This window comes from Patagioenas fasciata, chromosome 17 (genome assembly GCF_037038585.1).
Source record: "Patagioenas fasciata isolate bPatFas1 chromosome 17, bPatFas1.hap1, whole genome shotgun sequence".
NCBI classification, from domain to species: domain Eukaryota; kingdom Metazoa; phylum Chordata; class Aves; order Columbiformes; family Columbidae; genus Patagioenas; species Patagioenas fasciata.
The window spans coordinates 11,813,288-11,837,815 of NC_092536.1; the positions used below are offsets into that span (position 1 = coordinate 11,813,288).

The 24,528-nt window shown below is 41.1% G+C and overlaps 1 protein-coding gene across 1 annotated transcript in view; it reads right to left on the reverse strand.

Annotated features, from left to right (window-relative positions):
- Nucleotides 1–24,528, reverse strand: part of MED13L (mediator complex subunit 13L) — a 191,500-nt gene that overhangs the window by 13,274 nt on the left and 153,698 nt on the right. The window contains exons 11-25 of the mRNA XM_065851401.2: nucleotides 24,100–24,322; nucleotides 23,222–23,327; nucleotides 22,691–22,815; nucleotides 21,216–21,315; nucleotides 19,102–19,322; nucleotides 15,764–15,969; nucleotides 12,684–13,630; nucleotides 11,962–12,141; nucleotides 9,992–10,215; nucleotides 9,249–9,441; nucleotides 6,844–7,279; nucleotides 5,207–5,426; nucleotides 2,278–2,466; nucleotides 1,338–1,561; nucleotides 749–891 (exon numbers count right to left, since the gene is read on the reverse strand). Coding sequence (XP_065707473.1) covers nucleotides 749–891; nucleotides 1,338–1,561; nucleotides 2,278–2,466; nucleotides 5,207–5,426; nucleotides 6,844–7,279; nucleotides 9,249–9,441; nucleotides 9,992–10,215; nucleotides 11,962–12,141; nucleotides 12,684–13,630; nucleotides 15,764–15,969; nucleotides 19,102–19,322; nucleotides 21,216–21,315; nucleotides 22,691–22,815; nucleotides 23,222–23,327; nucleotides 24,100–24,322 — 3,737 coding nt within the window. The remainder of the gene's footprint in view (nucleotides 1–748; nucleotides 892–1,337; nucleotides 1,562–2,277; nucleotides 2,467–5,206; nucleotides 5,427–6,843; nucleotides 7,280–9,248; nucleotides 9,442–9,991; nucleotides 10,216–11,961; nucleotides 12,142–12,683; nucleotides 13,631–15,763; nucleotides 15,970–19,101; nucleotides 19,323–21,215; nucleotides 21,316–22,690; nucleotides 22,816–23,221; nucleotides 23,328–24,099; nucleotides 24,323–24,528) is intronic.

Sequence of the window (24,528 nt, forward strand, 5' to 3'; positions counted from 1 at the left end):
AAGGCATTTAATTACTGCATTTTCCCCCCTAGAGTATTTATTTGTGCTTTCAGACTGAATCGTTATTTACTGTGCACTGCTTTTCCATTTTTTTCCCATCTCATGAAATACAGAATCTCTAACAATGTGTTGACCAGAGGAATTCACCTCTCCTGCAGTTATTAATGTAAAAGGACAAACACTCAGGAAATGTCTTTATTGTCCTGTCTAATTTATCTTCATGTTCCAACTTGAGACGGGAGAAGGCCAACTGCACCCTCTCACAATCGCATTTTCTTCCAGTCAGTTACCAGACAAAACCTGAAGAGTGGCCACAGCCATTAGAAATGGAAGAAAAGACGATGAATGCATGGATTTAAATTAAATGTAAAAAGTTTTTTTTTTTTTTTTGTTCAGTAACTTTTTTTTGCAAGAATTCCTTGTTTGTTTAGTTAAAGTTTAGGTATCCGAATTGAATCCTGTTTCTATTTCTGACAGCAAAACTACTGTTCAGATCTTTTTCTAACGCAATGAAACCCCTGACTTCACTTGGAAACAGACTGTGCAAACACTAGTTAATCTGCACACCATCTACACAACACGAGGAGTAGTGTCAAACCCACTGCACAAACAAGCAGATTGTTTATGCAAACCAACAGGGAAATTCAGTGCCAGGCTAAGTTACCACTGTCTGCTTTCTGGTTTTTAAGGTTCGTGATGCCTTGCCTTCATTCCAAAGCCCCCGGCAGGGACAGCACCGCATTCGTACCTTTCAGCTCGCCGTGGCCCAGGCGGCCGAGCCGCCCGATGACGACTCTCCAGGGCAGCGACGTCATCTGTACGATACCAACGCACCACTCCCAGAGCTTCTGCAGACCGATCTTCCGGGCAGACACCTTGCTCCTCCTTGACCTGCAGGTTGAGGAAGAAAAGAACAAAACTGAGAAGAGAATCAAGGACAATACTCACATTTCTATTCTATATAATTATTTCCCTCCTTACCCTCTCTAGTTCTTCCTGTGCTGTGCCTAACTTACGTTTTACTAACCAGACACAAAGTATGAGTTTGTTTTCAGTACTATTATGGCAGCGACAAGCAAGAGGTGTCAATGTGCTGAGCAACATCCCTGTTGTTTCTGGAGGTAAGATGTGTAGGTAGCATTTGTAAAACAAGTGTAATACAGTAACATTTTTCCTCTGCAGTTTATAAGTTCTAAAAATGCCAACTGAAATATTATCACCCTAACGTCATCATGATCACATCAGTAGGAAATACAATTAGAAGGGGTGTGCAAGAAACTAATGAGAGAGATGGTGACTACAGACCTAGATAGAATGTGAAAAAGAAAGGTTTCTACCTGTTTGGTAAATCGATATTAACTATGCAGGTTTCCAGCAGTTCACCATGAAGGTCAGTGCAGGATGCCAGAAGCCAACGCTGGTCGTGAGACAAACAATATCCAACGAAAAGCACGTTGTATTTCTGACTGGCCTCTCCAAAGGTTTCTCCCAGCTCTGTCTGCTTGTCTTTGATGGGAGCCAGTATGAACGGAGGTGAGTACAGCTGGATCGGGCTGGGTCTCTGCAAGAAAGTCAACACCATCAGCAGCAGATACATCCAAAACTATTTCATGCAAAAAAACCCACAAAGACAGACTGGCAGTGAGTACAGAAAAATGTGAGTTTGAAACAGTAAATATATTCAAGGCATTCACAGTCGTCATTATCTTTCAAAGCATGAAAAGCATTCATGGAGAGTGGGATGGATTATTCTTCTTTTGAAATCCCTGAAACTCCAGAAACAGGGCTTGAATATTGACAGTTTAATAAACAGATGAAAGATAAGCCCATTGAAATAGGGGGATTTCTCCATTACCTCAGGGATTTAATATTTCTGTAATTAAGCATAGAAACCTATTTCATAATATGCATGTATGTGTGTACATAAATAAAGGTTGGACATAAATACTTTGTTGTAGGTGCACTTTAGACTAAAACTACAAAATGTCTCAGAATCCCAAGTAACACCATACATTTTCTCTTCTCTCACACTGATCTTTAACCTTTATGACTCAAAACCAGAAGTTTAAAATGTTTTGAAAGCAAGTAGTTTGACATTTTTCTTACTACTTTCTATTTAGTGTTCGCTTACCTTTTCCCTTCGTATTATCATTGTCTTGTATACCTTGAAAAGAACACTCCTAAAAATATTTCCTCTGCTCTTTTTTTTTTTTGATATTTGAGAAAAGTAGTTACAGTTTATTAAGAGGCTTCCATTTCCTTGACACCGACACTAACCTCGGGATTTTTGAGGGTCATCTCAATGCTGGCAGCAGGGCCAAAGCCCGTGAGAGACTTGATGTGGATCTGGGTGGGCAGCGGCCTCCGGCACTGGCAATACACCGAGAATGCCAGCGACTTGAGGTGCTGGATGTAGAAAACCTGCTCGTCCTTCATTGTCTGCAGCATGTACTGGCAAGGCACAATCTGTAGGATTCAGAGAAACAAGAAAACCTGATTGAAAGCCTTCAGAGAGCTGTTTGTTAATATCAAACCTGATTCCCACATTCACTCATCATTTAACAAGCGTGACCTTTGGCCACGGTGGTCAGTTTTCCAGCAGGGCTACCGCCCTTTTGCATGAATGGCTGCAACATTCAGCCGCTATATTGCCTGATCCAGAACTGCTGTTTGAGTTACAATGGTGTATTTAAGGACACAAAATCTCTCAGACAGTTAAGACTCCTACTGTCCAGTGTAACAGAAGAATCTTCCTATAAGGCAACAATAACTGAGTATACTTTAATACAGCAATGAGAGCTGAGAAACAGCTCACTAGAAACTATAAATGAATTTTGCTTTCTGTGATATAAACATAATTGAATGCGCAACTCAATCAACTACACAAAAAGAATATTTCCCAGTCAAGTCTTATTTTTCTCAAGTCCACTTTTCTCATTCACACTGTAATGAGAGAACGGCACATCATTCATGGCGTGTATGACATTTACTAAAGTACACCGCAGGTAAGTGGTGTAAGGTAAGGCTGTTGAAAGCAATACCATAAAACTTGGGGGTAGTTTTTGATTTTATTGTTTTTGAATCCTCAGTCCAAAACCAAACACCCATTTTCAAACACTTAATTTTTTTAGAACTGTTCTTCTAAACAACATCTTCGTTTGTGGGTGGCCTTTCCTACATAATCTGGGCATTCTGAACGCTGTGTTTAGGTAGGTTTGGTTATGGTCTGTGCTCAGAATCACTGCCTGCTGTTCATGTGGGAACCAGCACTGCGCTGTCATTCCTAAGGGAGACTGTGCAGAGCACAATTAAGACTCTGTTATAATGATTTATGTGGTTATTTCTCCTTTTCAGTTTAGTAAACAGTGGAATCTCAGCAATCTTATGCTGCTGTTCAGTTGTTTCAGAAAGTAACGTGAAGCAAGACACTAAATGTGTATGTTCAACCAGCAAGAAACAGAACTAGAGTGAGACCTGAGATGTGAGATGGGTGCACAAGAGCCTCCTGCACAGCAAGAGCAGGGGGAGAAATGGCACAACATCCCTTCAGAAGTAAAGAAAGTGGAACTAAAATAATATTTTCAATACAAATCTTTTTTAAAATCAGAATTGTATCCCTGCAAATTATTTTTTTAATGTACTGTAAGATTTACAATGTCCTACACGTGGCTGAGGAATGTCTTTTCTTTTGAACAGTGAGATCTTTGGAGCAGAAACTGTCAATACAAAATACTTACGTTGTATTTAACACTAACAGACCCAAGCAGATTCTTTTAACAAATATTTTCAGTAGTAATACTGTAGTAGTAGTAAACTTTTTCTGCTCTATGGTTCTTCCTTAAACCATTGGAGCTTTGGTAGCATATTCTCCTTACTAAATGCAACTGCGTCTTTTCAAAAGACAACTTTTCTCCAAGACCATCAGAAGAAGGGCTTTTCCACTCTGTATATGAATTGTAACAAATCTATAAACATTTGGGTTTTGTTTGGCAATAACTGTGTATTTGTGTATACTGTGGTACAGCAGTGAGAATATTGTGCTGGTATCTATATTATGTTACTCTTTACTTAAATCGTCTACTATTTTGACTTAAACTGGCAAAATGCCACAGTTTCTGAGAAATAACTGCTAAGTGCCTAGAAAACGAGCAGTACTAGAGCTGGGAAGCCCATTAGTTGTTGTCTATACAGACTACGATACAATTTCAGTACTCAGTTTCTGTGTTCTTGTATTTCAGACATCCGATATCAGTGGTTATTCTATTTTTAGTATCTTCAGGCCCAAATCGATCAAATTACCTGTGGTCTGTCACCATATGAAGTTGTGAATCTGATTTTCAGTTCATCCCCAAGCTTGAAATATTTTGGTGCGAGTTTTCCCCCATCATTTCAGGGAACGATGAGGTCAGGATTACCAAAAATGACAAATGTTTTCCGTGCCCATTTTTTTTTTTGTAGTTAATAACTTGAATGGAAACACTTTTAAGCCAAGTTGAGCATCCATGAATACGGTGCATGGAAATCATTCATGTCACACACACACAGCTCCTCACCTCCGGCCTCCCGTTCTCCCCCCGTTAATCCGGGCCGAGCGGCTGTGAAAGCCGCGGCAGCGCAGGATGCAGGCAGCCTGGGCAGCCGGCCAAGCTCTGACTGCACAAATTCAATTCTTAAAGTAATTCCATAGTAAGGAACTATTATTATATGCCAAGTTACATGGTAAATTATTTTTAAGAAGCAGATAATAACAACACAATAGTTAAATTATGCATTAAATGCCTGGTTTCACATGCTTCTTTTAGATTAAACAGTATAAATCAAGAGAATATAAAAAGCAAACAACTCAACGTGCAAAGTAATCAAAGGAACAAGTGGACATTTTTGGCAATGGCAACTGAAGTCGTAATTGGAAAGAACTGAAGTCTCTCTTCAGGAAGCATCCAGTGTACAGGATTGCTAGAACCACACCACAGATTGGACGCAGGGGAACCGGCTGCCTCAAATACATTTCCTCATCAAAACAAAAGTAAACATCTTTTTAATATATAGATTTGTATGGTCAACAAAATCATGTGTAAACCTCACCTTACAAACCATATTTGTAATTTTATATATTATCTTCCATTTTGTATCTTTTAGCATAGTGTACTTATCAAAAGTATGCTGGGATAGAATGACTCCAGTGTGAAGAGGAAGGCAGAATTACCTGGAGAATGAAAGAATTCCTCATATTCTCAGGCAAGTTATCCAACATTTCTGTGTAGCATCTCATCAAACTTAACAGCCAGAAGTTGGTTGAGGCAGACTCCTCATCTGCAGTGTAGGTAAAAGGGTCCACCATGTAGATGACGACGGCGGGAGGGTAGGCATTGCTGTCCGCAGACTCCGCTTCCGTGGGAATCCCTATTCTCTCCCGCTCTGTAACACTGGAGACACACACACCGGTAAATTCAAAGGCAAGTTACAATTGTGAATTGGTTGTTCTGTAAAGGCGCGCAAGGCTGGAGCACAGGAGGAAAAGGGGAGTCACTGATTCTTAAGTTCAGAAGCAAAACCAAAAACCATGACAACAGTGACTGAGGAGAGATGACTTCTACTCACAGCAGCTGTTAACCCAAAACACCTGTTGTTAATTATGCATTAAAGATACTTCACAAAATCTAACATCTCATTTAATGCAATCAGAATAGATTACGTCTGAAGAATACAGAAAAGTTAACTAATGTTAGCTCCGTGAGCTTTTCCGTGTGCGCATGCCTGGTTTCTGCTCTGTTCAGGGTTTGCTGCTGGGAGAGGTAGAAGAGGAAGAGTAGGAACTGAGAAGTGAGGAAAAGTGCCCAAGTAATATTCCTGGAGACTGAAGTCCTCTGCTTAGTTCCAGAAAAAGCTCCACTGGTAATGGAAGGAGCAACTGAACATTTTTTCACTTGTAAAACACTCCTCCGTGCCTCAACCACGAACAGGAGGCTCAACATCTGTAAGTGATAAAAAGCAGCTCAGACTTTGTCAGAAATCATGCTGCAGTTGATAAAACGGTATTTTGCATAGATCCAGTGAACAGCTGTCTGCAGGATAACCCAAACTACAACAGGATGTGGGCTTTTCACTTAAGATACAGGAACTCCATAACATATATCATGACTATTAGTAATATGCATTATTATGATAGTAATGAAAACCATGTTCATTCAGGAAGTTACTTACATAAGATCTTAAAAAACACTTCCCTATTTTTTATGTTTGATGGATGACTATTTATAATGAAGCCTTTAAAAAAGTTGTGCTGCTAAAATGTATTTTAAAGTCACAGCAATATAATCCTGTTTCCTCACAGTATACCTGCTTGTAAAATACTTCCACTGCAAGCAAATGAGAAAAAAAATCCATGGATTGCACTTTGTTAACACTCCAGGGGAAATGGAGCTGCATTCAGGCACAGGACACGTCCTGCAGTACCTGGCGCAGGTGAGGCTGAGCCAGCAGATCCGGCACAGAACCTGCGAGACACCTGATGCTCCGCTTGTTCTGCAGACGCAGGCTGGGGAGCATCCTGAGGCACCTCAGCCAGCCCTGCACCAGCCCATGTTCAAACACTTGAATCAAGCTTTGTTTCTTGTCATGAAAAAAGGGAGATGTGTTTTTTCCAACTCCCCTTTATCAGTAACCACTACAAACAAATAGAAATGGGCCCTGCTCCGTTTACACCTGGCCAGCAGTGCTGCACGTGGCAGAGGCTCCTCTCCTTTCAAGGATTTACAAAAGGCTAAAATTTGTATGACAGCAGGTGAACGGTGGATTTCATCAGAAGTACTTTTGAGTGATTTGAGCACTGAAGTAACTCACCCTTCCTGTCCTTCCTGCTGTTGTGGTAGGTTTTGGCCCGATTCCATCTCTCCTCCAGGACCTGTGCTTCCCTGCGCACGCTCGGCTGTGTTTCCCCCAGTGCTGGTGTTTTGCCCTGACCCGATGTTCCCACTGAAGCCGGGCGCAGTGGTCGCATTCATCTGGTTAACGCCGGGTGTTGCAGAAGATGCCGCCAGCTGTGGCACAGAGGATCCGGAGGCTGAGCTGCTCCCCGTGGGCAGGCCCGTGGTGCCCCCACCAGGGGTGGAGCCAAAAGAGCTGCCCGTTGGTGCTGCCCCTGCAGCTGACAGACACGCTGAGTTTGGGGGCACGGGTCCAGCGTTCCCAGGTACTGGCTGTGTCTGGCTCGCGGGCGTTTGGTACTTCGGTGGTAGCAACAGGCTGCTGTCGAGCTGCAGAGTGGCTAAGTAAGGTGCTGAAAGAGCAGATAAGGGAGGAATGAGATTAATGACAGCCAGCCAGATCAAAGTGAGCTGCACTAACCGTAGAGTCATACAATATTTTCTGTGCTTTTACAATAATACAAATGCTAAGTGAATATAATCTCCATTCTAAATATTTACTTTGGAATCCATTCTTCAGGGTTTCAGTTCTAATTGATGTGAGTCAAATGTCTTTAAAAACAGGAGTGACTTTGCAGAGCTTGGTGAATTGAAGCTGGTACTGACATGTCATTACCTCTGGCTAGATTGTGTTGCGATAACAGCTCTAGATAGCATTCAGCTTTGAAATCTACTACAGTTTATCTTTGTCAAACTGAAAATAGAAAAGACCTTTTCAGCTGAGCTACAATAATGGCAAACGTTAATATAGTTATTTCTGCTCCTCAGTACCAGAAAAACACATATCACAGGGATTATTTTTAAGTAGTAAATGAATAAAAAATAAGTAAATGATGATGTATTATTTATTTACTCCCAGTGGGGTACATCACCGGCAGGGGAGGTTTCCAGCACTGCCCTGCCAAGTGCCTCAGGTGCGAATTGAAGAGCCTGATTCCTCAGCTGGCCTGTGCACACACTACACATTTCTGTGTGTAAGCCTGGGCTATTTATGTTAATAGTAGTGTAGTAATTCCTCCCTTCCCGTTAGGTGGTAAATCACAAGTAAAAGCAGACTGGATGAAGGAACAGGGTCATTTGAGAGAGATGAGCCCTAGGCTGTTCTGCCAAGCCTTCCCCAAAGGACAGTGTGAGCATTCAGCAGTCTGTAGAACTGCCTGGCTAACTCTGGTATGTTTGCTTGAACTTCTTTCCAAAACCAGATCTCTAGTCCTCAAAGGATGCAGACTCAAGAGCTGTCACGCCTTTCAGAGCAAGGAGAGTAAGCACTTGGCAAGAAACCACTTAGAAGTTCCTTGCTGCTTTTCAACAACAACAACAAAGTAGTTTCCACACTGCAGCTCAAGCACGGAACACTGGCCTGGGTGGTGGTCTGTGATCCTGCCTGCCTTGCTGACCAGCACTGGCTTAGCAAATATATTTCAAGTGATGTTTTGGACGGGTCTGTACCTTGTGCTACAAGCCCATTTCTCAGTCACATAGACATTACATGTTCTGTTGCCTCTGCATCCATTCTGGAGTGGAACAACCACATCTCTCCCCAGGTGAAATCTGGGAGTGATGTTAGATGGGTCCAGGGACTGAGCCAGGGCCAGGCTTCTGACACTGCCGCAGCAAACTTCATACCCTTCCATACTCTTAGATTCTACACTCCTTCATGGAACAAGCACACCTGATGTTAGGTTACAAAAGAAAAGATATGGCAGGTTGCCATAACAAAAAGACAAATCTTTTAAAATGTGCCACTGTTTCAGGATGGAAATGAGCCTAGGTGAGGTCCAGAGGAGACCATGCCTTTGGGATAAGGTGTTCCCAAGTATCCACACCCAGCAGACTAGGGACACTGTTACTTTCTCTTTTTCCCCTGTGTTAACCCATTCTTCCTGTGCAGCGTTTTAGTGAACTCGCCATTTTTATAAATGCTATGCCTGAAGGCACCACACACGTCGTTCAGTCACACTGGTCCGATGATACGTATAAGTAGCACATAAACTAGATCAATTTATATATTGAGTATAGCGTGGATGGTCTTTGGGACACACAAACATTTCACACCAAACTGCCTTTTCTAAAAAGAAAAGAATTGGCTTTTGAATCTCTGACATGATCACCAGACTGATAAACAACTACAAAACTTTCGAAAGTAGGCAAATTTAACATGGAAGGGTTAAGAAATTAAGATAAAGCCTCATAACACCTTCTTTATTTTTAAACGGATTGTAATCTGTACCTTTAGCAAAAACCCCATTCTCCACCTACTGCGAATAACCCCTAAAATACCTACAGAAAACAAACCAGCCTTGCTAGTGCCGTGGTCCTTACCTAGGTGATGCCGGCAAACTTGCGCGTAAAGTTTCAGTCTGGAATGATTGTCGCACTCCTCGGTGCCCCAAGGCTGGTTGAACCACTCGCTCACGAGCTCATCCGTCAGCTTCTGTGCCACAGTCTTTCCCACCCGCATAATCCCATCACGTAACACTTTGCAGATGGGTTTGTGCTGGCCAAGTCTACACATCTGGTGAGGAAAGAAGAAATGCTCGTCACTAGGTGCAGAGCACCTGGAAAAGTTATGCAAACTGGTTTGTAGCGTAAACCCTTCATTACCAGCACACGTCTGGTGGCTTCTTCGTAAATAGAAAACCAAAAGGCTACATTTATCTGTTGACTTGAATTGCACTTACAGCAAAACTAAGGTTTAAAGTAATCTTACAGATTCAGTAGTGTGTGATCTGCAAGCAAAAAAAAGGAAATGGTTTTCTCTCCAGCTGAGCAATTGCAAGAAAACAACCGTTTCTTTAATTTACTCCTTGGTCTTTAGGTTTGGTTGGGCCTTCATGCGTTAGGTTACAATTGTATTAATACTAGTGCTATACCCTCTGTAAAAGAAGAGTATGTGTACTGGAAAGAGCAGATGGCAACAAATACCCCAAAATGCACAGAGAATCACAGTACGACTCAGATTGTATTCTTGGACTGTGAAAATGCAGAAAGTCGTCAAAATGAAAGATATCCTGATTCAAGTCATTGTTACTGTTTAAAAAACATGGATTTCTCCTCCTTCTAACCTCATATACAGCACTCAAGTCCCTGAAGAAAGTTTTGGCTCCGTCGAGCAAGGCCTCATTTTCCGGACACACCACGATATAGGCGACATCCCGATGGCCCCCATACGGGTCCAGCAACAGCCTCTCCCAGAACGGCAAGGAGAACGGAGAGATTGTCAGGAAGTCCTTGTCGTAACCCACGAGTAAAGTCGGGATCGGAAGAGGCTCAGGAGATTCCTCAGAGCCTAAAAAGAAAAAAGAGAAAGAAAAAATAGTTAAAATAACTGGTTTAACTGCAGTGCAGTGGGTTCTTTTACAGGGATATCGGAAAGAACTCATCCCTTCCCATGCTGAGTTTCCTAGAAGTTTGACCATAGCGTGGAAACCTATACCGAGGCTGACTCATGCCTGAGAAACCATGTTCTCCCACAGAAAAAAATAATAAAGGAGAAGAAAGATTTATGTGGTATTTAAGAAATGTCATAAAATCAAAGTTCAGTCAGCCAAAGCAGAGGGACCCGATCCAAGCACCATTTAAACCCTTCCTAGAAAGCTGCAATAAAACATCTTTCACAGAACTGTAAATAGAGGTACTGCCCTTCCCATGGCTTCATCTCCTGGCTTTACTTTGTTATAACCACAACCACATCTCATGAGTTCCTATTGAACCAAAAGTAATAATGTGAATACATAAAATCAGATTTTACAGTTGTTCATCTACCTCCATCTGCTTGTGCAAAATCACTAAGGAAAAGGATTTGGCAAACTTATTCCCAGGCAGAGAATACTAAGCAAAGTTACAATTCGAAATATTGTCCCAGCAGAAAGGATTGCCACAGATCCCGTGGGACTGGGCATCTCCCACACACTGAGCTCATTAGAAGAAATATTGTTGAACATCTGAAATGAAAATATACCCAAGTAGTTCCTTATTATACCCAAGTAACCTTATTAAAAAGTCGATATTCAGTAAAAATTACTGAATCTACAAAGGCTCTTCTACTTACTATATGGTAATTTGGATTTTATTCTCTGATAACAATTGGCAAATCCTAACTCTTAAAGCTACAAATGCTGGAAAAATTCTTAGATTATAAGTGGTCCTTGTGAAGCACAACAGCTTTAGAGAGGAACGGTAGTTATCACAGGTTGTCCTGTCCCCAGAGGAAAGCAGCAATATATTAAATACCAACAAAGAAAATAAAGCAAAGCATGGTGGAAATGCAGGAAAAACTAAGCAAGACTGCCTTGGTTAAGACTGAAATAAACTGCAGGCGAGAAATATGTATTTAAAGGTCAGTCATTATTTCGCACCACCATCCCTGGAGGGGTTTAAAAGGTGTTTTGCTGAGGTTCTTAGGGACATGGTTTAGTGCTAGAGTTGGGTTATGGTTGGACTCGATGATCCTGAGGGTCTCCTCCAACTGAAATGATTCTATGATCCTAAATGTGCACATACAAAATCTATTTTGTGATTTGTATTTTCCAAAATTGTCGCTTATAACAAGGAGATACTTAAACTGAAACTTATTAAGACTATGGGAACCCTTAGAACATGCAAAGCTCTTTTTGGAGAATGCGTGCCCGCTTTTTGTGTATTTTTATAGCTCAGGAAGCCCCTCTTCCCCATTATGATTTGGTACAATTTTAACACCTGCCTCTCTCCATGTTATTTATACACCAGCTAGTTTCAGTACAAGCCCAAACACAGATTCAGATAGCGAGTGTGATCCTCACCCAGCGTTTCTGCGTTCTGTAAAAAGTCATCAAACTGGAAGCGTGAAACCTCCGCTATGGTATTCAAGCATGTGCTTCGAATGCCTTTTAAAGCATTGGAACAAAAAGCTAGCTAAAGAGCCCAAAAGAAAAGAAAACAAACAAACAAGCTATCTAAAGAGCCCATTTGTTATATGTATTTCCAGAAGAAAGTGCACATTTCTAGCCAACTACGCATTCATTTTAGCTGCTGCCATATAACCCAACGCATGTACCGTAGGTTCCCCGTCCTGCCATCTTATGGAACTGCTGCCAGGTGAGTGGTCCCTGCACGTGCTGGATGTTCTCCCAGGTCCTGCCCGTTCGCTTCTTCTGGATGGCGTCCTGCAGAAAGGGCTGCAGCGAGAGCAGCATGCGCACCACGTCCTGGGAGGACAGCATGCTGATGTCCAGCACTGCGAACAACAGAGCGGCATTGGCAGTGAATTATTGTGAGGTGGCAGCATTTTTTGATTAATTGTTCTTTTGCCTAATTAGCTCAATGACATTTCATGTGGTACTTTGTGAAAACATGACTGAAATAAAGCTGTCATCATAGTCCCTTTCACATCCCTTTCAATGTTCATAAGAAGTCAGAGCAACTTCAGCATATAAACAGGTAATATTTGATTATTGGTGGCGCTTTCATACAGAGTGGTTATTTTCTGCTGAATGCTTATACTGTTCTCCAAAAACAAGGGGCCCTAATTCTGCCCTCCTCTCAGTACTTGTATTTGTTCTGCCTCCCTCCTTCAGACTAATGAACTTCCACAGATTTTTACAAATTTAGACCACAACGTCTAAGGACAACTGGAATATTGGTATTTGACATGTAATTTATAAAGCTTTCACAAATATACTTTATTTCTAGAATACTTTTATGTATATCAAATGCCACATAAAGGTTAGTGGCTGATAAAAGTCTCAAAGAAAAAACAGAATCTGTTCTGACTCGTACCATTGCTGTGAGGCCACGAATGCACAGTGGCACTTCTCACTAGGGCTTCGTCCACTTTTCCACCGGTGGGGTTGTCCACGTACTGCCGGCCCTGCTCCAGCGCGTTGAAGCATTCCACCCAGGAGTCGTTGCTGTCGGCCTGCAGCCGGTCGTAGCTCCAGTTCATACACGGCAGCGTCTGGCGATTGTTGGAGGACATATAATCCAAGCAGCTGAGGGATGTAAAAGGCTGCGTGTGCTGATTCTGGAGGAGGAGGAGGAGGCTCATGGGAGGTTCCTGGGTCCTTCTAGCTCCCTCTCCCATCTGAGAGATCAAGTTGCTTTGACATATCATCAGTCGTCTTTCTGCAGCTTGGCCAATGTCTGAGGTCTTGCCAAAAATATCCAGCTCGTCCTCGATGAAGAGCCCAGAGTTGTAACCTAATTTGCGGTTCATAATAGCGCTAAAGCCACAGGTGCAACGATACTGATCCTCATTAGATGAATCTGGGATGTATAATCCAACATCCGCACCTTTAATATTCATATTACAGGCGCATATACAACAACTATCGAAGTTACGGTCTTTGAAGATGTTCAACACAGAGTCTGAAAGAATCAAGGTGACGTAGAGGCTGTGGGCTTCTGGGATGGGCTGAACAGTGGCCGGTTCCACAGAATTCAGTGGTCGTGTCGTAGAAGGGGTAGAAGCAGGTGAACCTTGATCTGTGCTGTCGTATTTGACAGATCCTTGACCACTTGCTGTACCCCCACCTCGAGGCGTCCGCGGGGTCCGGGGGGTGCGCGGGGTAGGGACGGAGAAGCGGGGAGTTGCTGGTGACGGCAGAACTCCTGCTCCGCTGTTGCTGGCCGGAGCAGCGCTGTTTAGCGTCACTGGTGTGTTCATCTGAGGAGTGTTCATCTGAAGATAGTCTTGGTCGGCCAAACTCCCAACACTAGGCACATTGCTGCAAGAAATATAGGAAATCAGAGTCAAACGCCATCAATAAAGTGGTTGGTTGTGAAGACTAACTTTGTCAAAACTTATTTTAAATACAAGGAGATAGTGAGAACTGAAAGGATTCACGGTAACTGCAGTAAAGGAAAAACACCTTCAGACATTCTGCTTGTGAGCTTTTCCTCTTGGCAACCTCAGCTGGGTGAAGATGTCCCTGCCTGTGGCAGGGGCGGGATGGATGAGCTGGGAAGGTCCCTTCAGCCCCAACTACTCTATGAGTCTGCAATATTTGTAACTCTTCTAGGGAAAATTGTAGTTGTTGTTTTAAACACAACTATCTGTAAACAGATATACCTTAGTGGAAATGAGGAAAATATTTCAGAGACATAGAAATCTTAATTTTAGAATTATCAATCTGAACAGCTGTCAGAAGTCATGCATGTGGCACATCCGCGATGCTGCCTCATGGTGCTAATGCAACTGGTAACAGTATTTCCGATCCTACACATGTAAATCCTCATTTAGGATTACGCAGTCGACAGCACAACGTGACACGTTCCATTACGAACTCTTAGTCCAGTAACACTAATAATTACAGTTTTGGGTCATCTCCTGTCATGACTGGTTTTCATTACTGTTTTTTGTCATTTTCTGCTAAATTAAAGTGACAGAACAGTTTGTACTTTCCCATGAGATCTATCTTCTCTTTGGAATGACTTGTTATATCCAGAATCGGGTAATATGGGGCCAATCAAAAGAATAAGGTCTTTAACTTTTCTGTTTTCAAGTTGCTAATAAGTTGCTCACTTTTACTGAAATGTGTTTGTTACATATTAGGGCAAGGAAAAAGTGTAAGAACTCAGCGAGTCTCTTGATAAAGGAGGGGAAACGGCTTTTCTTCCTGTTTGTTCTTACTGCGTATTTTGTGTTATTTAAAAGGAGGACTATTCTAATTCTCACATATCCTTAGTGACTTGAAAAGGAAAACAGTGAAGACCTTATTCCTTAGAATCATGTTAGGGTTACCCTGAATCGATGTATGTCCAACTTGAAGCAAGAGGAGGAAATAGAAAGAACAAAGGCTTGAAGGAGCTGTGGATGTGAAGCATACTGAATGCCTCAGCCTAATAAGAAAAGGTGACCTAGAAACCTTGATTGGCAATCACCACTCTGTCGGAAGCCTGCAGTAATAATCTTCACTCTAATTGGATTATATTGAAAATGAAAGGGTTTTTTCCCCCAACAAATACCTGAAATTAATAACCAGCTCAGGCCTGGTGAATCAGTTACTATTACGAAAAAACCTGGGAATTAAATTGCTCCCTAGGCACAATCAAAGGTTTACAATTTCTTTTTTGCAGTTCTTTTGAGAACCCTGAAGGATCCTTTGGAGCTGGAAAAGGACTGATTTGAAGGATTTACAGCCTGATTTAAAGATACAGGCTACTTCCCCTAGAAATGAATGCAGTGCAGCTGGAGACCTCTGTACCACTATTATGCCTTTGAAGAGGTTTTATGAATTTAACAGTGCAAATTCTTGATAGCTTTCAAAATCTCTAGCAATGAATTTCTCCCGTAGACGTTGCTAATATCGGAGACCTGTGTAAGGAATACAAGCTTTTACATTTAATAGTGGTCTCTGCCTATAGGTCACAGCATTCGCATGCTGAAGAGAGGCTTGGCATCTTTTCTGTTAGTATTTAGAAAGGGGAGGATAATGTACATCCCACCAGCTCCGTTAAATCACAAGAGTTCAGAGGCATTAACGCAAGAACACGGAGGAGAGAGCTGTCACAGGCATTCATTTTATTCCCTAACACTTCTCATTTATGTTGAATTACAGTATCCTCCTGTATCAGAAATCACAATTAATTCAAGCATCACATGTTCCTGTTCTTTTAAAAGCACTAAGAGTGCAGTGGACACATCCTCTAACACCAAAAATTTCCAAAAGCTGTTTTTAATTCAACTGTTCCTACTCTCAGAACTTTTTTGATCCGAGACAATGACAACATTTAAAGGTTTAAAATACTTTATGGTTCTGGTGTGTACTAAAGCATTGTTAATATATGCAAAAATTTTAAGTAATGAGCCGTTTTAGGTATGGTCATGACAAACTAATTTCCTACAAGACCGTACTTACTTGTAGCCATCTCTAATGAAAGTGGCTGTAGGTGGCAAAGGAAGTTGTTCAATTTTAGGAGGAACAGCCCAAGAAGGCCTGAAAATGCAGGCATCGGGTACCTTCAGAGGTAGGAGGCACTGACTTGGCAGTATCTTCAGTGGAGCAAATACGGAGGAGCCCACAAAAGGTTGAAATGATGGAACTTTGTGCACGTATGAAAAATCCTGCAACATCCAAATGACACGGTTTACAACATTATAGTACGGTTGTTCTTTGTATTTCTTTATTTTTAATTAAAACCTATTGTACTGTTGGAACCCTCTACAACTGCATTTTTGTCCCAGATTACATATATTTACTCATTCTACAAAACATTCAACAGCAGTTCCTTCAAGGAAACTCAGCTAAGGCCCCTTGTTACACTGAGATGCTACACGACTCCAATGGCAGCAGATTTCACAATTAGATTGGACATAGCTTGTCTGAAATTAGTCTAAAAAGTGACCGGTGCACTATGAAATTTTCACACTACCTCACTTTAAGCACCTAATTTAGGCACTTAAAAGATTGTTCTTTGCAAGATTTCTGTGTAACAATGGAGAGGCTGAGGCACAGTGTTACTGAAGTGCCTTAAGTCAGCCTCTCTGCATAACCCCCACATTGGGGATGAATATAAGCCAAGTAATAACAGTGGACACTTTACACATGCCAAATTGTAACTATATATAAGCAATATAGTAAACATAATATTAAACATCAACGAAGCCCAGTCAAACTAGACTTTCATTAACTGTCATGTTTGTTTGCAGAGAATGATGACAAGAACTTCAGCCAGAGTTTCTAGAGCTACTCCAAGTGTCTTTCAGAAGAAAAGAGCTAATCCTTTTGAGGCACTACTGCAAAGTAAAAATCATTATTAAAATAGTAACAGTAGTCTCTCTCAGACATTCGGTATGTAACATCTCATTAGATCTTTGCATTTTTTCCCTTGCACCTTGTAAAGCGTTGAGAGATGAGCAATGTGTGGATCACTATCTTCAGCTGCTGAATACTCAGCGCAAGAAATCTACTTACATGTTCTCAAAATGATTAGCAATGGGTTTAGGTGCTTGTTTCCCCCACTGGTGTGTATGAGCAGGTGTGACACATTTAAAAGCAAGTAGACTGCGCTGTTGGAAATGTTACCAGGCAGAATTAAATATGTATTTTAATACTCCTAAAATGGCTGCGAGGGAGATTAAAATATCTTCAGTATCAATGATGCCCTAAAATCTGCTCCCGCTCAAAAACTTCCAGCTCAACAAATTCCAATACAGATTTTCTTTCTAGGCCCAAATTATCCTAGTCTTAAGCAAATTGTTTACTGCATCGACAGAAGAAAAAAGCCAACAAACAACAAGGTCTGTGTCAAGGCTAAGTCTTACAAACCTTGTAAAAAAACTTACTTCAGACTTCTATAACATAAAAATTGGCAGATACACGAACTATACAAGGTGAATGGACAACTGCACTTCAGTAAAGCCTTTTCTCATCATGGCTTCAAGTTTCAAAGTCAGGACAGAAGGAAGCAGAGTTCTTGCAGCACCCAAGTGGCCATGCTGCCCACACCTGCCTCACCGGGTGGTTCCCTGGCCTGGGGAGGGAGCATTGATCACTAACTCCCAGCCCCTCCTGCACAGTCTCTCTCAACAGAACTGTGTGTAAAAGCTCCGTAGCAGCTCAGCCCCCTCACAGGTGTCAGCGTCACGGGCAGCCCGGGGAGCTGGTGGCTCCTGGCTCTGACCAGACACATTTATCATAACACAGAGACATAACCCCCAAACACAAGCTCTCTTACTGCCCCCAGGGACGGGGCCAAAACTGGATGCTCTCATGGAGAAAGTCACCCTGTGGCTTGCCCGTGCTTTCCTTCCTGTCTGCCTAAGCTTTACTATTACTGCCATGCAGGAAAATTAACTAATTCAGAGCTGACTAAATCATTTATACCAAGATAAGTGCATATATCAGTACTCTTATATTGATATATAGCCACTTCTCATCCATGCAAGTGCAAGTGCTGCGTCTTTCCGTGTATAGCTCTCTCAGCAAAGCAGATGCTTAAAAATACGCTTTCAGTTAATTCCAGCGTTCACAGGAGCACAAAATGAGAGGAAAGGAGGTGGTGCTGGGGAGAGGAATGGCTGCTGAAATCTGCTCCGGCAGATTAAGGACGGGGTGGACCTGAACGAGAAGAATTAAGCTATAAAAACAAGGGTTGGAGACTACTGGGATAACAGAGTTATATAGCGTGTATCTCCCTTTTCATTGCTTGTGTACAAATAAGCTTGCTGCAGAACAAGGTGATGTGTATTTCTACACAGAAATGCGCATTTTTAAATTAAAAAAAACCAAACCCTCAGGCTACATGCATGGAAATATGATAACGATAACTTCTGACAAAAGTGACAAAAATTGGCCCAAAAAGTTAAGTAATGCAGAATACACACAAGCAGGCAGAATGATTTTATCCTACCTCTTAACCTGTGCTAAAGATGGAACGATGAAATACAAATCAATGTACACTAGGTGCTTATGTTAAGTCCTTTTATGTGATGCTATGGAAAAATGGATACATCCCCATATGTAAAGTCGGGGAGGTGAGTACTAGTACCCAGCAGTAGAGTCCCCATTTTAAAATAGTTCTTTACTCAGATACACTATAGGACTCAATATAGGAGTAACTATGTGACATTACCTGACCTGTGTTATACAGAAAGTCAGATAAGAATGGTCCCATCTGGCCTTAAAACTTGTGAAGTAACATCAGCTGAAGAAGAAACAGAGCAAGTTCAACCCCTGGGCTTTCTCAGAGATTTTCAACCCTAACCAAAAAAGGCAACATTTCAGAGAGAAAAAGGCAGCCTTTCCACATGCACCAATTTTACCCTCGCTGTGTCCCCAGGGACTGGCAGCAAGGAGCGGCTACACATAAAAGGTGCTACAGGAAAACCAACTGAAGAAATAAATCATTTAACAGCTACTTAGTCACAAGTACAATGTTCTTTCATATATATACATTTTTTCTGTTAGGCATAGGGTACATTTCACATATAATACTGTTTGCTTCCTCAGAACACCCAGAACCATTACAAACATAAAATTACAAGAAGAAAAATACCTACAGTTAAAATCAGGACAACAATTAAAAAGCTCTTTTACTAGGGAAGAATTTTTTTTTCCAACTAAAGACTGATATGTACTTTATATGGATCCAGTTCACATTTGTTAAATAGTCTGCTACACAGACCACATGTGACTTGTTTATAAATATCAAAACACAGACAAGATTAAAAAATACCACATTTTTGGCATGTTACCTTAATTTCTTCAGGCTTAGGGCTACCTAATCCATCTTCCACCTCCATTTTAAACTCAGCAAGCTGTGTTGGAACCATGTTGACCATGGGACTTTCCATCATTCCCAGGGCGGTCACGGTCTCTGAACTTATCCCGTCTTTGTAACTCATTACTGGGGAGAAGGCAGGGTGTTGTTCTAAAGACGGTGGTGTTGGGAACATCCTTTGGAGATCTGCCACAGCTAAACATGATAAAATAATACACTGTTAACCATTAAAATACAAATTCTCAATGAAATCCAATAAAACAGAAGAGACTGACTCAATTGTAGCTCTTATTTCATCAGTTAAAACCTAGCAAAGATTCTACAGGTTGACTGGAGTTCTGACACCAGTATAATCCTAGAGGAAAGTTAACTCCAAGGAACACATTGCAAACATTCCTAGGGATACTTTGTGAGCTTATTGCTCAGCAGAAACAGCAAACTGGTAGATACACAAATCCTATGTATAATTTTAACAGCAACAAAAAACTGTTTCATAATAGAAGAGAGTAATTGACACGAATGCAAAGTTCACCCCAGCAACTGTTACTAAGGACATATGGAGTAGTTTCTTCCCTTTTTTAGAGCTGATATCAAGGCCTAAATTGGGATGATTTTGGAATTCGCATGCACTTAGCTGCATTTTTCCACTGACACAGTGACTGGAGTCTCTTTTGGTCCATGGCGACATCTCTCCTGAAGAGGAGACAGGCTACTGTTGCTAACACAAACACAGGCAATTTTGCTTAAGAATCAATCTGCCAGGCATCCAAAAGAGACACGTGTCAGAAGAAGCCACAAAATCACAATTGTGCATTACATGACATTAAGCCAGGAAAATCCCTAAATTACTTCTCAGTAAATGAACACAATGTAATCACCCATTGTATATTTTTCTTCTTTAAGCAAAACAATCAAAAACTCCCTGTAGAAATGCATTTTGAGAAGGGTAAATTCCCATAGGTGTCCCCTCTTAAATACCTTTTCTGTCAGACTAAGTGCCCAATTCCATTCCCATTCCTATACATACATTCAACCTGAGCTGACAGCACACAAACACAGGCTTGTATTCAAAAACTTTTGCAGCCTAAAGATTATGGAAAATTCCTAACTAAATACAGATGGATTTTTGACTGGAAGTCACTGTGTTGTGGAAATCCACCCTGGTGAAACACAGCACTGTTTCAGTTCCCTGCAGACACTGTTATGCCCTGACAGCTGGTGGCAAGGGGACAGCTACACATCCGAAGTGCAGTTCATCTATTAAACTTATTTCATACAGCTCTACAGGATGTAATTTTCTCACAGTCAGGCTTACTCCAGTTAGCAAAATTCTGCAGTGCAGATTCATAAAAAAGTTTAATTAGAAAAAATCCCCCAGCCCTACAGCAACAGGCTAACTCTCATTATTCATTTTCATGTGTGTCATGCTTGAAAAAGCTTTGCATATTTTAAAAAGCTATGGATCAACTAAACCTGTCAAAATCCAGTGTCTGTATACTTCAGACTTGTACATTTGAGTAAATCAGCATGGCTTTTATGGGTCCATAAAACTCTGACTCATCTCCTTCAGAGTGGTTTTTTCCTCTCCTCAATTTGTTCTCATTAGCAGCTAAAGTTAATGAGAAGGCATTAAAGAATGATTTGCTGAGATATTTGATTTCTGCTTATAGCAGACACAAAAATCAAACTTTCTTCCTCCCACCACTAAGTAACTTGTAATTCATAGTCTGATTGGTTAGTATTATACCAAAAATTCTCACCTTTCTGCTCTCACACATGCATACAACACAATCTCGACAGAAATGACACCCTGAAAGTGATTTGAAATAGCTTCGAAATGAAGATTTGTAACAAATCCCTCCCCTGCTTCCAATCTAAGACAATAATGTCGAAAGAAGAGCACATTAAAATGTATGTCTATATTATGATCCGCTGTTGTCATTAAAATCTGCTTACCTTCTTTTAATATTGGCATCTGGTAATTACAGAACAGAAAGTGATGTTGTAAGTCTCCTACATAAAGGCAGCATGGTAGCTATCAGGAAATTTTAGCTGTCAACAAATCGGTCAGCAGTTGTTGCTACTTACTTGGTGGGTAAGGTACTGCTGTCCTACCATCCTTCCCCACGGGGCGCTCCTCAGACCCTACGGCCGGCATTTTTGACGACCGAAGAGCTGGTGATACAGCCTAAAAGAAGAATATACACATACCTTATTAAAAATACACAAGTTATTAGAATTCATAAGCCATTCAAAATTCTGAAAACTCTGAATGAGATTGCACAAGAAAGAAAGAAGTGTACTTTGCTACTCTCCCTTCTGCCTCCCCCCAAAAGGAATCTGGATTTTCTTCTCTGTCAACACTAAAACAAACAAATGTAAAAGTCTATACATCCCCCTGTACCTATAGATACATACATATAAGCATATGTATCTATATACACACAAATTACATTGAAAATGTTATCGCAAACATCGAGCTTGGAATTAATGTGACTACTCAGACTACTCTAAGATAATAATGAGAATATGACTCAGAGTGAGAACGCCATGAACAGAGCAGAGGGGACAACTCAAGACATAGAGGTTTTAAGGCAGGAAGAACATGAGGTGTGTCCAGGCCAGCTTCACAGAAAAAGCCCATTTTTAATTTTGACAGAACAGTCCTCCCATAGATTTGCACGGTAACTGCGACATCTTAGGGGCAGTTGGTACAGAACCACAGAACAGAGAGAAGTGGTAAGTAAACTGGTGTACTGAAAAGTACCACCAAAAACCAGACATTAGACTTGTAAATACTACTATCTACTATCAGTCAGTTTAGCATCACCTTGCATATTATTATGGCGATATTAGACTAAGCTTAAAAATAGTAATTATTCAACTCTTTGCCTTTCCATGTGTTTTGTTTATTTTTTCCTGGTGATTCATGTAAAACTGCTTTTCCTTTTTATTTCCTAATATTCAGCAACTATTCCTCTTTGCACTGAAATAAACTGCTTGTAGGAATAGCAAGAAACACGCTTCAGAGAATTGCTGACATTCAGTAAGGTTGAATTTATTTTTCTTTCGGCAGCTTCTCAGACAAGGTAAGAGAACAAATCACCAGTTAATGAAACCAGGACCTTTTCTGTAACTCCCAAACCAGCACAAAATGCTGACAGAAGCTAAGGACATGAAACTACATGTAATGCATTTATAAAGCAACTACATTGCTTCACCTGTGGAAGTATTCGTATAGGCTGTCTACGCAGTGACCAAGTCAGCAAGTCAGTTGTATACAGGTTCCCTCATGACTGAGAAAGTGTCCGACACCACAAGGTTGGATGTTACTTAAATTATCTCCTGATACTCCCGAATTACACACAGTGGTGATCGATCTCTCTCGGAGGGATCCCCTGAAAGGATACCTCTCTTTCCTACTAACTCTTCTGAGTTAAATCCAAGCCTGCCTACCTCAACACTCTCCTGTCTATTAGGGATAATCACTCCCCACTAGGATTCCATCCTCTTCCTCCTCTGTTTTTCAAGTCTACAGAACACTCATTCCTACAAAGACTTACACCAAGCTCATCTTCATCTGAATTATCAAAGATGTTATCTAGATCATGAAGTGATGGAGCCAGATCTGTCACCTGGGTGAGGCTACCGGAGCCTGCTCGGCCTGCAGCATTGTCTTGGCGGGTATCTAGCAAAAAGAAAGGGAAAAGACATTAAAAATGGGACCACGCTTAAGAAACACAAAACCTCTTTCTTTCAGTTTTACTTTTCACTCTAAACAGGAGACAAGCACGAACTACTGAGCCCCTTTTTCAATGATGTAGCCTAGAAATAGCCTTGCAGTCAATTTTCAATCAAGCACCAAAGGTCAATCAGGAAAGAATGAGAGCAGCTACTGTTCAGCTTTAATATACTAAAAAAACGTCATGTTGTTATAACAAAGACAAGCAGAATCAAGATCTTTCCATCTCAGTAGCTGTCTATAGCTCTCGTGTTACAGTAAAATGTTCAGTATCTGGTTGTTCCTTTCACATTTTATTGTATAGCTTTGAGTATTTTTGCTTTGCAAAGCGAATTAAAGAGCTTTTACTCACCAGTCTTAGGAGCAGAGCTGAAAATAGACATGGCATCTTTTCCATCAGGAACTGGTGTAGAATGACCCGTTGTGGGGATTTCCTTGGTACCAATTCCGTCTTCTGACTATATAAAACCACAGATATTAATTTAAGCTATGTAAGAACAACTGTTTTCCTACATCAAGCCAAACTCAGGGCTCTGGATTCAATGTTCTGAGAAGCTGTTTATCTACATATCAGAAAAAAACCATGAAGTAACATTGTGTATGATTTACAAAGGATTCCATAAACGACAGTTAACCTTGATAGCTAGTATATGTAATTAGCAACCTCTATTTCTCCATCACGGGGAAGGTGATGACCAAAGAATGGTGATCAAACAGAAGAACACCTCTAAGGAAATGTTCCAACCAACATAGCATCCCTGGCACAAATCCTCTCAGCAGAAGGCTACGCTGATTTTGCCCAAGGGAAGCAACATGAACCTGCGCTGGAAAGCTCTGAGCTTTGCAGTGAGGTGATATGTCAAGCTGAAGCAAGACAGAGAAAGAAGAAAAAGCCCAGCAAATACTTTCATCTCTACAAGTAAATATAAGGCTCAAAATATTGTATTTCTTAGCTTAAATCTGGACCCTGCTGCTGGTCAAGCTGAATATATCTAAACAGGAAGAATTCCTTGCAACAGCAGTGTTTCATATACAAACAGGTTTGGAGGGATGCGAGCAAATACCAGCTCAAAAACACTACAGTGAAATGAGGTTTTTCTTCTTGTGAGCTGGTGCAGGAATGAAATACTAAGTCTCTCTGATTTTGACCTGTGGAACAGGCTTGTGTCTTCCCGAGAGCTGTAGAGCAATAAGGACATTAATGCTAAAGACTCCAGATGCACATGTTACCTTGTTCTTTTTCAAAGGATCCTTCTCAGCCCCAAGTTTGCATTTTTTATTGCCAGTGAAGCTGTACTTGATATCACCATCTTCAAAAGTGTAAGGATCACTGGCATCTCCCAAGCCTTCTCCAGGTGCTTGGATTAGAGGCAAGGAGTCAAGGTAGTTCAGTGTCTGCACTGGTTTCTGCTCTCGCAAAATTTTAAACCGTTTATTAGGTTGTGCTAAGAGCCTGAAAGTAAAAATAGACAAGCACATAAAGCCATCATGAAACCAACCAAACATTAGTTTAATACCAAAGAAAAGTAAGAGCCCTTAAGACGTGTACCTGTCCCACACAAATACAGCCCATGTCTGCATCCCCCTTGAGCTAGTAGGATGCATTTGCCTACATTTAGTATTAAACATCTTACTGTATTAAGAACTTCTACTTTGGCA